The 17,535-nt window shown below is 39.7% G+C and overlaps 1 protein-coding gene across 2 annotated transcripts in view; it reads right to left on the bottom strand.

The window, feature by feature from the left end:
- Window positions 1–17,161, bottom strand: part of HSD17B4 (hydroxysteroid 17-beta dehydrogenase 4) — a 63,269-nt gene extending 46,108 nt beyond the window's left edge. The window contains exons 1-10 of one of the 2 annotated variants that reach the window (XM_064402820.1): window positions 17,006–17,161; window positions 14,139–14,192; window positions 9,955–10,062; window positions 9,367–9,426; window positions 8,320–8,341; window positions 8,177–8,223; window positions 7,144–7,228; window positions 4,207–4,394; window positions 1,743–1,834; window positions 1,128–1,152 (exon numbers count right to left, since the gene is read on the bottom strand). In XM_064402820.1, coding sequence (XP_064258890.1) covers window positions 1,128–1,152; window positions 1,743–1,834; window positions 4,207–4,394; window positions 7,144–7,228; window positions 8,177–8,223; window positions 8,320–8,341; window positions 9,367–9,426; window positions 9,955–10,062; window positions 14,139–14,192; window positions 17,006–17,066 — 742 coding nt within the window. In that variant the 5' untranslated portion in view covers window positions 17,067–17,161. Of the gene's footprint in view, window positions 1–1,127; window positions 1,153–1,742; window positions 1,835–4,206; window positions 4,395–7,143; window positions 7,229–8,176; window positions 8,224–8,319; window positions 8,342–9,366; window positions 9,427–9,954; window positions 10,063–14,138; window positions 14,193–14,451; window positions 14,551–17,005 lie in introns of those variants that run through there. The other variant, XM_064402821.1, reaches the window with a different exon arrangement.
- Window positions 17,162–17,535: the final 374 nt, after the last annotated feature.

Raw genomic sequence — 17,535 nt, 5'->3', positions numbered from 1 at the left:
ATTAGTTCCACAAGGACACTGACTTCCTGGATTGTAATTCGAATACTTAACCAGTCCTGTTGGTTTTGCCATTAAATAGCAGAAGGCAATGAACATGGGTACCATACCATACTGGTACCTCATTACCAATCTGGTTTCATTTCAGTGACGTCAACCATAGCCATTATAATGATGAAAAATGTTATTTTCTCTTGATCAAAGTGCAGATTTTCAGCTGTATTAAAACCTAACTGCTTCTGAAGGGCAACAAAACATTTTGTGCTGCTACCCTGCTTCTTTTCATCTGTTTGCCACACCTCTTGGAAACACCATTCCAGCTACACAGAACACTTGCAGTTAGTTAGAAATGTACAAAATGGTTATCAAGATGGAAAAAAATAATTAAAAATAAGCAGAATGACTTCCGGAATTAATAGCGCTACTTCCAACCCTCTGATACTCATGAAGGCTGAAAAGTTGTACAGATCATAACAGTGCTTGTACTAGGTTCAATGGATTTCGGAAGAAAGCCAAGATATCTCACACACAGAGTATTTTTTTCTTCTCATAAGTCCTCATTATTTCCTGCAAATTTTCCTTAAATTAGTATTTAAGTTAGTTACTGAAGTCACTAAGGAAAATACATGGGTAGCATAGCTACTGGTTATTTAAGAAGACTAATTGTCTTAACATGCCTACATACTAGTATTTTATTAGAAGCATAAGTAATGGTGGAAAGCAATGAAAAATATGAAAAATTAAAAACATGCCTGTTTATCAGCATGTGGTATTTTACATCATGAAAAATTAAAGTTATCAAGAAAAGCAGCAACGTATACTTAGCACTACAAATTTGACTTCAAATTATGCCCAGAATCCAAGAGTTAAAGTTTCTCAGGCAGATTTTCTGTCACTGTCAGTTCAAAAGCATAACAATGCACATACTGAAGTTACCAGTTTTTCCTACATGAAGTTAAAAGTTTTAACTTTTACCAAATATAAGCAGTTTCCTCAGAACCCTAGGCTTTTATTTGTCTTCTTGCCTGAGTAAAAAATGTCTTGAGCATACACATTAAGTCTAAAGAAAATTTGCACAGTCTAGATGTCAATTCCAAATCAAGACCAATCCTCCAACATAAAATACTTACATTTTCCAATCCACCCAGCTCCGACCTGCCAAGAAAGAAAGAATATAATCAGCTTAGGACATGTCACAAAGCAAAGCTTTGGTAATGCTGGGAAACAAAACCATACTTCAGAACAAACTCAATATATTAAGAATTTCTGAACTACTGCTGGTTGTCTTTAACAGTTTAGTTAAGCACCTGAATGTGACCAACATAAAACAGTTTCCATCAATATATGAGTTAGCAGTTTGATCCAATACCTATAATGAATATCATAATTAAGTAATTATTCCCTCCTGCAAGCTACTTGGTATGTTAGAACTTTGAGCACAAAAATGTCTTTTGAATTGTGGTATCTTTTCAACCTTAAAAGAGTACAATAAGAATTTTAACAATGAAATTAGTAGCATTTTGAGCACAGAACAGAACTTGACTAAACTGCGACTGCCTGAAGTACTTATCAAATACTGTACAACCAGATCAATATGCCTTCTGTCTATGCTGAGTATGTAGTTCACACGTGGTAATTTAGTTTCAGCAAAAAGTTTAAGGCTGGACAAGATAAAACAACTGAGTTTGGGAGAAAGAGCAAAGGGAGGGAAGGAGGGAGAAGAAAGGAAAAATAAAAAAAATTACCTCAAACAGACTGCCATTTTCAGCACAGCTCTCGTGGCAAAGCCAAACTACTAATGGAGCAACATATTCTGGTTTGAAAGCATCGACCAGATCTAGAGGAAATCGGAGGGGGGAAACATGAAATAGATTAAATAATTTGGTGAAAGCATAGAGTATTTCTAACACCCTCTTATGAACAGCGGAACCAGGAGAATTTTATCAATAGTATTCTGTAATTAAAAGAAAGGACCAGGTAAATGAAACATTTGAAGGTTCAATAAATATGAACGTCTAGTGAGATACATATATGCTGCCTAAGCCCATGACATCGCTTCTCATCCAGAGAGATGAAAGACTGTTCAACTGTTTGGAACACTGCTACATGCAGACTGCAAAGCCAGATAACCTTCCTAAATTTCCACCTGACAGGCAGCCTGAAGTAAGGATAAGATAGCTATACATAATCCTGACAGAGACGTACCTGAGCAATTTTCCTTTTAGTATGCTAGTCAACTATATAGACAAGACATTACGGAAATAACTGCGGTGGCTGATTGTTTAAGAATGATCTCATTTGGAAATGCTGATTTTCCAAACGATGTAGAGAATTATCACCCTGCTAAATTTACATATCAATCCTATTTTGGGATTTTCATCGACATATAGGACAAAAGAAAGCTATCTGAAATTTGAGACACTGTCATGGAACAGTGTGGTTGTCCAGGCAGTTCTTATCACATATTCTATCCACTATCTGAATATTAACTTTGATTAATGTCCTTTTTCAGCATTTAGAATATTATTTTTTCAACAGCAGTAAATAGATATACAGCTGTTCCTCAGCTAAAGGTCATCAAGCATTTTCAACTGTAGCCAGATTTTCCCAGATGAAGAGCTAGAAAAGCTTATTATTACAAGTACTTCTTTAATAGCAAAAACTAAAATAAAAAGAAGTTCATTTTCAGAAGTTCCATAAAAGTAGAAGAAAGTTGAATTCCATTTAATATGGCATGTTGTAAGCGTACAGCAAACCCCTTAGGTTTTTCCAAAGTATTCTACTTTATGCCACATATAATTTAGTCTTAAAATCTAGCCCTATGCCATTATCATTAATGTTTGTAATCCACTCCTAAAATAATTTAAAAATAGGTACTGGAAGTTTAAAAAAAAAACCCAAAAACAACCACACAAAAGATGCAAACTGCATTTAAGAGTTCTTAGCAAGAACAAGAATATATGGGTGAAGTTGAACATAAATAACAATGTATGGCAATGAAAAAGCATAGGTGCCTGCAGACATCTGAAGACAAATAGGAAAGTCCTGACTAAGATTAACAAGGATAATTTGATGACCACTGAAAATGATTTTAAGTTTTGGTGTTCAAATCTTTTAGGGGTACTTGAAAAACTGGATAGGGATAGAATGAACAAGATAAGAAATAAATCATCAGAGCTGTAAGTATCTTACAGAGAGACCAAAGGATCTTACTCTCCTTAAAATGACTAAGAAAGAAAATTCTGCGGTATTTTTTATCATCCTATGTAGATTAAATATCTTCAGACTTGCCAGCTACTGTAATCCATTTTACGTTGCATGCTTCATGTGTTTAGATCTCCTATAAACAATTCCATTAAATCCTGGAACTTAGAACTTACAAGATTGCTGGAGCCATGACCTCCTGGATTATTTTGACCTAAACCAGGCTACTTCAGTCAAACAAAATCAAACATTCGATCTGTGCATAACATACAAAACATATTACTCTCCAATACCCTATCAGTCTGAAAAATGTGATGATTTCCTTGGATTTGAAATCTGCCCATCATAAGGGAAAAGAAGGTCAGGCGTGAAACGAAATAGGCTGATTGTAGAAGATTTTCTGAGAGCAATTTCCTTTAACAGACCTTTTTTTTTCCAAATTATTTTTCTTCTGGTCATTTGCTTAAGTAATTAGTCAGCCTATTTATCCTAAATTTACATTTATGTTGTTAAATCTGTTCAAGCTTTCAAAGATTAGCAGTTGTGCAATACAGAAAAATTAAGCAATTCACTATCATCTCCTGCTGGTCATGGAACCACTAAGTACACACATGACGTGTTGTGTAAAAACTAAGTATTCTGCAATTAGGCAATACTGCAACAAGTGCAGACACCACATGAACATACTTGATGTCACATGTGATGAAACAAACAAGCCTTTCCACTAGTGTAGGAGGATCGTAGAAGAGATTATAATTAAAGAGCTTGCTACATGAAATTGCTTTTGCAAATGAGAAAATTTGCTTCATATCTTGTGGCAGAAAGTAAAACTCCTCACAACAGACAAAGTAAATAAGTTGACAGTTCAAAGACAAAATGATAGTAGGAAAAATGAACTGATAGTATATGAAGTGTGAAGAACTTGCATTTTCTAAGAGGTAAGAAAGTTTGTTGTGCTTCAATTCATTGAAAAATACCAGTACATGTAGACCTTAAATTATTCACCTTGTGGCATGACAGTCTGGGTCAGCCTGGATCCAGCAGTAGGAGCAATTGTATTGCAGTGGATGTTATACTTCCGGCCTTCAATTGCAATTGTGTTTGCAAGACCCAAAAGGCCAAGTTTTGCAGCACTGTAGTTTGCCTGACCAAAGTTTCCATATATTCCAGCAGCTGAGGATGTCATAATTATTCTTAGGGGAGAAGAGAGGAAAAAAAATTAAATTGTTTCTTCAAGTTACTTGATTCTACACAACAACATTTGCCATCTTTGGCATTATAGTCTCCATATTCCACAAAACAAAATATTATTTGTTAGTTTTGCTAACAATCAGGTAACTAATGTTTGATGGATATCAAACATCTCACAAATCCTGACCATTGTCAGAGTAGCAGAAAACCAACACAGTCATGAGGCTTTCTGAGTGATATTGCAACACTAGGAAAGACATTCTGTGACATCAGGTCCTGTAGAGAGAAAAGTAATTTTTTTCATTTTTCTCCTCATTTCACATGGTTTTATTCTCACAACTAATAAAAGGTTTCATCACTCAGAATAAAATTACTTTATTGAAAATTACTTTCCTTAATATTATCTACCTGGTAATATCTGAAGATCTGTTCTCACAGAATTCACATTCAAAGAATTCTAATATGCATTAAATGCATGACAGAAGAAGACAGGAAAAGAAAGTCTTGCTCTTTGCTGTTCCCATTATTGCTTTGGAGGTGACTGCACTGGTCATGCAAGAGCTCTAAAATCACTACAGTTCACAGCTGGTTTGAGGCAAGAAAACATTGTGCTGCAGGTTATCTCAATTCAATAGAAATGGGTCTACACCTCCACTTTTAAAAGAACCCTGTCATGGTTTGACACTGGCCAAATGCCACGAAAGCTCCTTGCTCACCCTCCCTTGCCAGAGCTGGGCAGAGGACAGAAAAAAATTAACAATGGGGTCATGAGTTGAGATAAGGATTGGGAGAAAACACTCCAAGGGCAAAACAGGCTCGACTTAAATGTACAAAGTGAATTTATTACTAAGAAAGATAGAGAAGTATAATGAGAAGTAAAATAAGCCCTTTCTAAAATAACCCATCCCTCCTTCCCACCAACATCACAGGGAGACAGGGCAAGCTGGTTTCGTCAGTTATCACCAAGATTTTCTTCTGCTGCTCCGGGAGAGGAGTCCATCCCCTGTGAGACCATGTGGTCCCTCCCACAGGAGACAGTTCTCCCTGAAATTCTTCAGCATGGGTCCACTGTCACAAGCAGCAGCCACACCGCACCCGCTGCAAATGTGAGTCACTCCCACAGACAGTCCTCCTAAAACTGCTGTGACGGGGGTCACTCTTTCCATGGGGTGCAGTCCTCCATGGACAGGCTGCTCCAGCCTGGAACAAGGGCCCTCTCTCTCCACTGAGTCTCACACTGGATCACAGCCTCCTCCAGGCATCCACCTGCTCTGGCATGGGCACCTCCCTCATAGGCTGCAGGTGGATTTCTGCATCTCCCATGGACCATGGGCTGCAGGGGCACAGCTGCCTCACCATGGTCTCACCACAGCCTGCTGAGGAATCTCAGCTCTGGTATCTGGAGCACCTCCTGCTCCTCCTTCTCCACTGACCCCGGTGTCTCCATGTTGTTTCCCTCCTTCTCTTCCCCGGGCAGAAAAAACTGTGTGTCCTTTTGGTTTGATTTTCTTCTTAAATCTGGCACACAGAGGCACTACCATCACCTCCAACTGGTCCAGTCTTGGCCAGCAGCATGTCCCTATTCAGAGCCACCAGTGACTGGCTCTGCTGGACACAGCAGAAGCTTCCAGCAGCTTCTCACAGAAGCCACCTCTGTAATCCCCCCGCTACCAAAAACCAGGCCATGCAAAACCAACATGAAGCCTTATCAGATGCTGTTGAAATCTACTTGTAAACACAGGGCATAGCTGGGATCTACATACATTTCACTTTTTTTATCTGCCTCACTGCCAATAATCTAATGTTTTTAATCTAAGTAAAGAGAAGTGTTGCAAGTAGTGGTTCAATATAATGAAGAAAAGCTACCAACTGTATGTACAGCAGGCATTTTGCAGATGGCACATGTCTATCCACAAACTGCAGAAGCACTCACTACCACTGTTATCTGAGCAAATACAGAAAAGGTTACAAGGGAAACACTATCCTAAATGGATGCAACTCTAGAATTAAGCTGTTTTTGAAGAAAAAATTTAATTTTCATCTCCCAGACTAAAGACTTTCGCTACCCACGCAGTTCACTTCCCTGGATGAGAATGAATGTTATTCAGGTCACAGGATGAGAACATAGCTCACACAGTTTTCAACACATGGGTATGGTTAATATTAATATAATCAGTGCTTTGATAAGGTTTTTGATAAAATACAAAAATGGAAAAAAAAATCTGATTTCACTGAAGTTTTTGAGTTAACAGTAATACATACCAAAACAGACTAAGAACACTCCCATAACTTTTAAGACAAATACAATTGTCCAAAGGGTTAAAATTGACAAAGAAAACTCATGACAATCCTACACCAAACAAAAAAAAGTCCATGGCCTACAAGCAGAATTGCATGTACCAGTCATTTGAGTTAAGAAGGAGCAGAACAAGACTCCCTCAAACTTGCAGTAACATACAAGTAACAAACATTTCTAACAAGTCCTTGTAAACCGAAATGGTATTTTTACATAGTTGTAACTTCTGTTTGGGAGTCAGAAAAATACATTTAAATATATTGGGAAAAAAACCTTTAAACTTTTGGCTGAGGAAGTGGAGAGGAGGGATCAGAACTGTAAAAACATTTTCAGTGACTTTGCTTCAATCCAAAGAAAGAGAAAGAAAAGAATGCAAGACTCCTCTTTCACTGTTTGGGCACACATCAGTCTGTTATACCCTACTGAAAAATGCAATACAGAACACACATTTTTACCTCCCAAATTTCTGATTTTTCATATGATTCCATGCAGCTCGTGTGACCAGGAACGATCCCCTCAAATGAATTCTGTGAATTATATCTAGGAACAAATTAACATCAGTTTAGTAATTCCAGGCTTTGTCTCCCAGATTGAAATGCACCATATTTCTTCCTCATTACAAAAATGCACTCCCTTCAAACTGGTTTTTTGTTGGGTTTTTTTTGTTTGTTTTGTTTTTTGGTTTTTTTTGTTTGGTTTGGTTTTTTTGAGCATTTTTTGGGGGTTTTTTGTTTGGGTTTTTGGGGGGGGGGTTTGGGTTTTTTAGGGGTTTTTTGGGGGGTTTTTTGTGGCTTTTTGGGGTTTTCTTTTGGTTTTGGGGTTTTTTTTTGGTTGGTTGGTTGGTTGGTTTTGGGGTTTTTCTTGGCTTGACAGATCATTTTTCAGCACTTGCCTGAAAATGCACAGGTTATGAAGGGGCTGCCCACATATACCACCTCTTGGATGGGCCTCTCCTGTACAGAATTCAAAAGCATTCAAAATTCCTGCACTTAAGTAGACTCAGACAAGAAGTACAGCAGATAGACTATCTTTGTAAAGTCTCCTCCACTGACTTACCATCATCTACTATTTCAATTAAGGTTTTGCTTTTTCTTCGGTCCCTTGTCACATTAGTTTGCTTTCCTCTCTGCTTAGTTCTGAGTCTTTTAAGCCTGTTTAGTATTCAGCCACTCAGTCCTGGCACTAGCAATGCTGTGCTCAGAAGAACTATTGTGTGTAATTCACACAGCTCTTTTTCTTACTGCATTTGGCAACCAGGAGTGGGAAGAAAAGCCCTTCTTCCCCTTTGGAACTACATACACCTACCATGCATTGCAGCACAGACCTGGTTTGCACACTGACTGCAAGCAGCTTTCCATTAAGCTTGCAGGGAAAAAGGTAAGCCTTCCCTGTCTTCTGTTCTTTCTTGTTCCCATGAGAGGGATGTACATGTCACCCTTTGCACAGAAAGAATATTTTGCACAGAAAGTCATTTTAAAATCAACTCACCCCAATCCTCATCACTTATCCGAACAAAGGAACGGTCTCTCAGGATCCTAAAATGTGACATTAGGGAAACAAAGCAAACACAAGATCAACATTTGTTTACACAAAAGGGACAGCCCACACTCAAACAGGACAGGTATACTCACCCAGCATTGTTTATAACAATATCTGAAATAAAAAAAAAGGTAACTAATTCAATGCACTGATAAAATACAAACTTGTTTCTATTTTTCTCCTACTTCCAAATATATACAGACAGCAACACTCAACATATGTATCATATTATATATATTCTATAGCTCCTTGTCCTGATTAATGAATTCTACCCTTGGACAAAAATTACTTCATCATGCTTCAGGACAGGCAAGTCTCAACCCAACAGAGACTTAAATGGGACAAAGCCTGAAAGGCAGGCACAGCTGTGAAGTGCTGGCTGCCTGGGAATCCAATACCTGCAGGATGCAGCCATCCTGTACAGCTTTGAAGCCTGCTCTGAATTTCAGAATGCCCTGATTATGCAATTTATGCCAACAGCTTTGTTGCAGTAGCCCAAACGATAACTAGAGGAACTATAGAGTGTCAAAGCTGATAAAGTGACCTGGATCATAACAATTTCTCATCAGATATTTAACTGGGCTCCTGTTGACTTTGTTTATGTGTACTTTAAGCTATTTAACCCTGAGCTAAATTCACCAAGTGGTTTCAAATCGTGGAAATCACATGGTTAAAAAGAACGTTAACTGTTAGATAAAATACCTTAGGATTTTCTTTTTTTCATTTCTGTTAATGCGTGTTGACCTTATGTAAGCAGAAGAGTTTACAAAACATGAAATTATGTTTTCAGCAACATTATTTATGCTAATTCTATGCAGCCAGTTATAACACTTCATAGACTTTGTGCTTTGTGATAGAAATTGTTGAAATTCCAAAATTCTGAAGTGGGAAAATACGAATCATAAACTAAGCTTTAAACTTCTGCTAAAACCACCAAAAAGAAATACAAAACAAACAGGAAAATTGGTAAGTCAGATTAAAAGCTGAAAGCTCCTTATTCAGATTTCACTGACTACAGGCATGACTACAGGTAAGTACTACTGTGGTCAAAACGTATTTCATACACATGTTGTTAATTGCACTGCTTATAATGGCTTTGCACTTGGAAACAAGTTTCAACATGAATTAGGCAACTGTACCTATCCTCCCAAAAGCTTCAAGGGCTGTCTTCACAAGCTTTTCACCATCTTCCACGGAATCTGTAAGAAAAAAGTACAAATTCTCAAATAAAATTAACTGGATACACTACACTTCCAGGATATTAACAACTAATTCCACAGAGCTAAGAAAAATAAATTGTGCACAGCTCCAGTGAAAACTGAATTCAAATACAGCCATTATCTGCATGTGGCCTAAAGCAAATCCAACACAGCAAATCTAAATGGCACGACATATGCCACTGCAAGAAAAACACAAAGCAAAGCAAGCAAGAATTATCCATTCCCATTTAGCTTCTGAAGACTGTGGATGAACACCTGCTTAATACATCAATTTTAAAAAGTGAGATAAAAGAGATCGGCATTAGTAGACAAATCTTAATTAAAAGAGGCAATTAATGCACCTGCTTTTAGCATCTGTCTCCTCACACCACATGATATCACACCTGTTTAATGTATATTTAATGGTAAGTTGGCAGTAATCTTTCACTAAGCAGCATCAACTTTTCATTTAACATGTCCATTATTCATACAGATAAAGCATTACACTCATCTGGAAAAATAACATACCATAATTGGGTACTGCTTTCCCTCCTTTTGCTCTGATTTCATCGACAACTTTGTCAGCAGCTGAGGAGCTTTTGCCATATCCCTTAAAATCACCTCCAAGATCATTCACTGCACATGAAAAAGAAATGAAATTTTTGTTGTTAACACTCAGACTTCATGGTCTGTCCTTACCTCATTATCACATTGGAAGTTGTAAGGCATATTAATAAAGCCTGCTGCATCTGGATCTTATTGAGAACCACAGATGACAAGAGAAAAATAGTAGGACATATGACTATTTTTTTGAAGTCATGCAACATACATTATCCCTTTTTCTTTAAATAACATGGAAAACAGAACCTTTTTCTGCCCTCCACCATGTATTCAACTTGCCTGCCCTGCTCAGGCTACCTCTGTAATTGTGCTGTAGTTCAGAGATAAGGATCTAGACTATACCCCAACCATAGGCCATTTATTCCAGTCTCTTGTTGCAAGAACAGTAAGCAAGACTGGAAAGACTTTGTTCCTGTTTAATAGAGTAGCTAAACCACTACTAGTCAACACCACCACCGAAAAGATCCAGCGGTCTGAACAAAGCAGGCTCCAGTGCCTGCTCTGGAGCTCCAGATCCTGCTCAGGTGGCATAAGAGGTCCACCTGACACACAGCTGTTCCAGGCTGCTCTCCACACTGGGGCACACGTCACTAATGGCAGCTGGAATGTACCCTTGCCACACTCTGCTGCACTCCTGCACATCCCACAGCTTCACAGAATTAATTACCAGGGGAACAAAAACAATCCCCAAAATCCCATAAAAACACTGTATTTAGACAAAGTATTTTTAAAAATTCTAAGTTGTTTAAATGGGTTCAAAAGGGAATTGTAAGAAAGCCAGAATTGACTGAATTTAAATTAAACATTGGTGTTCTGCTAAACAGACTTTTGCTATGGTGAATTCCAGCTTTCTGCCTTCTAACTTCTATCCTCAAGAAACCAGACACAGTGAAATCCACAAAATATGCAGGATATTCTTGCTGGTCTTGATGCAAACAGCAATGCCAAGTCTGTTCCATCATGACAAAATGAAACACACCCATTTTGTGCTTTTTTTTTTAAACTCTCCATGTAAACAGGAACACAGCTTGCAGGACACACCACAAAATCACTCAGTATTTTCCAGATCAAGAAGCCTCATCTGGAATCCTATATTCAGCTTTGTGTGCAGCACTTCAAGAGAAATGTAGAAACATGGCAGAAAACTTTTTTAGTAAATAAAAATCCCAAAGTACAGAAGAAATGAGCATCAAAAGGGGAGAGACATATTAAAAAAAAAACAAAACAGAAAAAACAACAAAGCACAAACAAATCAAACCAAATGCAAAAAATACCCAGCCTTAGGCAAGAAGTACAAGGACCTTAAGACTGAAGCAAAAAACAAAGGAGACAAAAATACCCAAGCTAATAGATCAATATCTAACAATCCAAACATGCAGCCAACACAATTCAAGTGAGGCATTAAGAAAAATTTCTGCATGTAGTGATGTGTTAGGATAGGCAACGCAGGAAGACTGCTAAGTCTGCAACATCCATGGTATTAGAGGAAAGCGAATCAGGAACTACACCTGGGAAAGATTCGGGTGGTATACATATACAAACCATTCAGTCCTTTTAAGACCTTACAACTCTCTACCACAGACAAGTTTATATATGCTTGTCCCACACTTCAATAGCAATTTGCTGACAAAAACTTAATTAAATATTTGGTAAATTTTTCAGAGGTGGTAAAGTACCTTAGGCTGAGCACAGGCACTAATGGAGTTGAAACTGAAATGAGTATGTAAGCAAGAGTTGAGTTATTACAGGCTTTAAAAATAGTAACTCCATGAGTGTGATAGAACAATGAAAAAAAACTAACAACAAAATAGAGAAATAACATTATTTTAAGCCCAAACTTTACATCATGCAATTTTCAGTTGAGAACACGCAGTCGAAAAGAGCCAAAGACTATAGTCTGAACCTTGGAGAAGAATTCCTCTAAGGCTATGAGTGTGTCACAGCAGAGTAGCAGAAGCAAATCTGAAGGGTGAAACAGTTGGTGCAGAGCACCTCACTCAAGTTTTTTAAACAGTAAGGCAGTTGATTTCTTGTGGTATTCTGGTGTCACAAACCAAACACACATGAACAATGCTGGTGTGCTGATAGATTGCATCTTCCAGTCTGTTTTTAAAGCACTCATGCAATTCAATACCATTTCATTATACAAGCAAAAATACAAAAAAGACATATATCAGGAGAGATGCTTCAAAAGCATAACTCTAAACTAAAACAGCAACACAAGAGCCCTCAGATAGACCAGAAGAAACAGCAGGTCTGGAGATAACACAGGATGCAAGACAAAAGCAAACCATCCCTTCTTCCTGCTTTCAACCTTTCCTGATGAGAGGCATGAAAGAGATAAAGAAAAACAAAAAGCAGTTGTAGCAGGCAGCCTTAGGGTGATGAGAATGAAGTTTTCCACCTAGGTTGCTCTTGTCAATCTAACTACACCAACAGCAACTCACTCAACAGAGATGCAGGACTGGACAAAGGCATCATGTTGGGGTCTACTGTTATTCTTCCAACTACTCAAAATATTCCTCCAGAGTTTGATCATTTGATCATTGTTCTTGTAACATACCTTCATTTCCATAGCTTACAAAAGGGAAATTGTTTCAAAGAGACAAGGCAGATATGAGCCTCATATCTGCTTTTTAAAAACTAAGTGTTTATACAAGTAGTTTCTCAACTCCTTGAAGTCAGATTTGTAAGAGAACAAGAGAAAAAAAATACAAGCATGTAAAGGTAATACTGCAAGACAAGCTGAAGTGTGGTGAAGTTTCCAAAAGTAAACAACAAGTTGCCCTTACAGTCAATTCTTAACTTACTGTTTAGTTATTGCACAATAAGGCCAAGAGATAAAGGAGCATTAGCCATGGTCAGGCAATAAAATACATTTTCTTCAGATCATTCTGGAAAGTAAGACCACCACCATATACAGAGAGTCAATATAAAATATTTGGACTGCTTCAGTGACACAATTTTTCCTAAATAAGAACTCAATGTGAATTATTCACGTCCATGATAAATACAGCAAGTATCAAAGATGGCAATTAACAGAAAAAAAAGAAGAAACAACCCAGATTTTTTTGAAGTTGTCTACACACATACACATTTTTAATCAATGAAGTAAAACCAAACAATTTTAATGAAATTTTGTAAACTGAGATTGGTATTGTCATTAGAAAACTACAAACAAAAACAGTGATCAAGGTCTTGTCCATAATCTCTTTAAGCATTTAATCTTGAACTCATGAACAGTACCTGTACAAATTCATTCATAGGCAACAAAATCACAGAATCATTTAGGTTGGAAACATCTTGTAAGGTTAAGTCCAAACATTAACCTAACACTGCTAAGTCCAGTGCCACATCTACACATCTTTTAAATACTCCCGGGGGTGGTTATTCAACCACCTCCCTGGGCTGTTCCAGTGCCTGACAAGCCTTTCAGGGAATAGACTTCTCCAAAGAGCCAGTCTAAAAATGGCAATGCTGACTGCAGGTGAGTACCCAAAATACAGCTCAACTTTCAGGATTGCCTTGTGATACAGCATTTTTCATAACTAAATATGTCCTGCTAAGGTTCAACCAAGGAACTACAAAACCACCAGAAATCCCCTACTGACAGCTATTTGGCACTGACACTGATACCAGACAGCTCTTCTGTCCCATGAGCTGCAGAAAGAAACAATGCTATTGAGTTACATTTCAGTAACTTATTTCTTGGGAGAAAGCACAATAAGACAACATATTCACATATTCAAATGGTCATATTGGAAGCTTCTGAGCAGAATTTACCTAAGACAACACACTCCCTGGCCACACACTGCAGTAAAGACTTGTATGCATAGATGAAAGTTAAATCTGAAGAATCTGAAGAAATTATCTGAAACTGGCTTTCCAGCAAAGGTAAGCCCTTGGAGAAACTTGGGCAACTTGTTTCATAAGAAAATAAAGCTTAGAGGCAAAATTAAACAGCAAAAGATAAGACAGAAAACCACTGAATAACAAAGGTTACTGTCAAAAAGGGCATGGACTGTCGGAGGCAAGCTATGTGAAAAGGCAAAGGTTACTGTCTAGATCAAGTTAGTTAAGATAAAACTTACCAACTACTGAAGCTCCTCTTTCAGCAAAAGCCAGAGCATATGCTCTGCCCAAACCTAGTTTTTAAAAAAAAAAGAAAAACAAGAGTGAATTTGTTTCCTGGATCACAATTCAAACAAAAGCTACACAAAAATGAATCGCATTAAGGAAAATGCACCAATTCAAAACAAACACCTTGCAGGTTCAAAGTAAAACATTATTTCCCCCAGGAGCAAAAAATCTTTTATAAGAACAAAATATAAAAGTAAACAAGCAGATAAATAGTAAGTAAAACTTCCGGTCAAGAGAAAAAAACCCCAAACAAACCATGCTTACGCTTTGTTATGGGATTCAACCGAAGCATCTGGGAAAGCTGTATGCTGCTGTGCTTGTGCTTGTGATAGAAAAATATATTTGAAAGGAAGAACCTTTAACGTCCTAAGGTAACACTGAAGAAGGAGGGCATGTTTCAAGTTAATTAATTACGCACTAAGTGAATAAGATACTTTCCTAGTTAAAGTTAAGATTTGAAAAAGAAACTGAACAAAATTTAACTGTGATTGAAGATATAGTGACAAAATCATTTGGATACAAAGGAATGCCTAATACCTCAGTTAACCAAACAGATACATAGTTTGCCTGTCCTAAGAGAAACTGTCATTTCTGCATTGCAAACAAAAGCAAGGGTCTTGAACCTTCACTCTGGCTTAGATTCTAGCTGTGTTTGGCATTCATTGCAATAAATTATTTACAGATATACTATCCACTGTACCAATCAAAAGTTGTTGGGATTAATGGCACTGATCCTTTTTTTATTAATTTAAAAAAAAAAGGGGACTGGAATGATTAAAAAATCATCTGTCAGAAGAAGGTTTCTTAGAATACAAACAGTATCTCTTTGCACCTCACTTGGACATTCAAAGCCACTACTCAAAACAAAAGGGGGAAAAAAATAAGAACCGTATATACTGTTTTGAAGCACACTAATTTCACAGCAATAAGTTGAAAATTTCCTTAAGACTCTCTTAGACCTCAGCAACGGAGAATTTCACATGTGAGGTGCATATATACCCACTGCTCACGTAACCCAAGTCCAAGAAAACCTTTTTTTGTTTTGGAAAGCCACTAATAAGCACACAAAACTCAGGCCATGTTATATGAGCTCGCCTTCTCAACTGCTAAGCAAGGATTGAACGTTTAAGAACCAGAACTAACCTTTAAAAAAAAAAAAAAAAAAAAAAACAAGGCAGGTTGCATAAACAATGTCCAACACAGTACTTCACAGAGGATCTGCTCAAACTGAAAAGAAACACTATTCACATATGTGCGCCTGTGAAAACAGGTATCACTTTGACACAAATTAGCGATTCAGATGTCTAAATAAATTCCCAGCTCTCATCACCAGCATCCAAAAAATCAATGCCAGAAAACAATGCTATGAGTAATGCAATCCTACTACAGTGATGTAAATTAAATAAAAGCAAAACAATAACTAATCTGTAGACAACAGGACCTCCCTTAATCTTGGCTTAAATTTAATCAACGCTTACTAAAAAGCTGTTGTGAAATAAAACATACAAGAGGAATTTTCTCTATTAGCAAACCATTTTTAAGCAGTCTAACCCTAGGAGTACAAGGGTCACTGTACACACACTTATGACATGCAACTTTTACTCAGAAGCTTTGTGACTGCCACAGTGACCTTGTTTTGCTATTATGCAAGATCTTAACCTGTTCTTCAGTGAAAATTACTATATAGGGAAAAGGCCACAAATACAGATCTGGTAAAAGCAGAAAAGCACCATTAAAAAACCTGGTCTCAATTATTATTAGGTTGGTCACTTTCAGGTGATGTGCATGGACTGTTCAGTGCTTTCCAAAACAATTTCTTCACAAGACATCACTTAATCTAGGGCCTCAAAATGACTCCTCTGCCTATGTGCGCACCACAAAATGAGAGCAAAACTCCACTGTGGGAAGGGCACAACCTTTTCCGAGTATGGCTAAATAAGTTTCCTAAAGAGCTCATCACCAACACAAACTTTGCCTCTCACTCATCATCCACACTGACAGTATTTTTGCTCAGCCACCACAGCAGGCAATGGTCAAAGCATGGGCGCAGAGAAATTAAAAAGAAATAATAATGAAAGGGGGAAGAAACAAACAACAAAAAACCCCAACCACCCAACCAACGCCACGCCGTAACAGGAAATACAAAAACATTTCCTGGCTAAACCAAGCATTCCACGGCAGACTGCGCTCCCCGGACAGATCAAGCCTGCAGACCACCAACAGCGCAGGCCAGCCCTGCTGCTGGCGGAGATGGATCTCCCTCCGCTCCCACCTGCCTGCGGGCCGGGAAGGCAGCAGCAGGTGGGCGGCTGCTTTCCGCAGCACCGACGGCACCCGTGAAAGCCGTGCTGCAGCAGCGCTGTGCCAAGCCGCACGGGTCACACGCCTCAGACGCTACGTCCAAGCTCAGGTGGAAGGAATCAGGACACCAGGACAGGAGGAGGAGGACATCCACTACCGAGCGGGACGCAGCGGCGCTGCTCCCCGCGGGTGTTTAAACAGCAGAAATGCCCCACGTTCGGAGGGGTCCCCAGCGTGGGCAGCGCCGGGCCGGCCTGGGACGGCAGCAGCTCGCCACGGCAGGAGCACGGCCCTGACCCCTGCACGGCCTTGGCACGGCCAGGCACGGCACGGACAGCACTTCTCGCAGCCCCGCTTCTCCCCGCTGCGGAAACAACCCGCTTTTCCCACCCGAAGCTGGACCGGCCGCTCCCGGGGCACCTGCCGGGGCCACGGCGGCTCGGAGCCCGCACCGCCCGGGCTGCCCCCGAGCCGTTCCGCCTGTCCCGCGGGTGCGCAGAGCCCGGCCGGCGCTCACCTCCTCCGGCGCCTGTCACCAGCACCACCCGCCCGTCGAACCTCAGCCCCGCCGCTGCCATCGCTCCGCTCCGCTCCGCTCCGCGCCGCCCGGCACAGCCGCCCCGACCCCAGCGCCCGGCCCCGGCCCCGGCCCGCCCGCGGGAGGGACAACACGGGGCGGGGAGGCGCGCCCGCAGCGCGCATGCGCCAGCAGCGCCGCCCGCTGGGAACTGTAGTGTGCGCTGGGATGGGCAGAGGAAGGGGAAAGGAGGAGGAGAGGAAGGGATGGGGAGGGGAAAGGAAGGGGTGGGGAATGGAGGGGCGGGAGCGAAGGGATAGGAAGGAACGGGGAAGGAGAGGGAAGGTTAGGAAGGAACGGGGGAGGAGGGGGAAGGGGAAGGAAGCCTTGTGCAAAAGAAGGGGGGAAATACGATGGGATGGGATGAAGAGAGGGAAAGAAAGGAAGAAGAGGAAGAGATGGGGAAAGGAGGAGCATGAGCAGGGGAAAGTGATAGGGAAGATGTGTGCTACTGTCTTTACAAACAGTTC

This window comes from Passer domesticus, chromosome Z, assembly GCF_036417665.1.
Source record: "Passer domesticus isolate bPasDom1 chromosome Z, bPasDom1.hap1, whole genome shotgun sequence".
In the NCBI taxonomy this organism is placed as follows: Eukaryota; Metazoa; Chordata; class Aves; order Passeriformes; family Passeridae; genus Passer; species Passer domesticus.
Note: the sequence above shows the minus strand (reverse complement) of the source record. Positions and strands in the feature narration are given on the sequence as shown.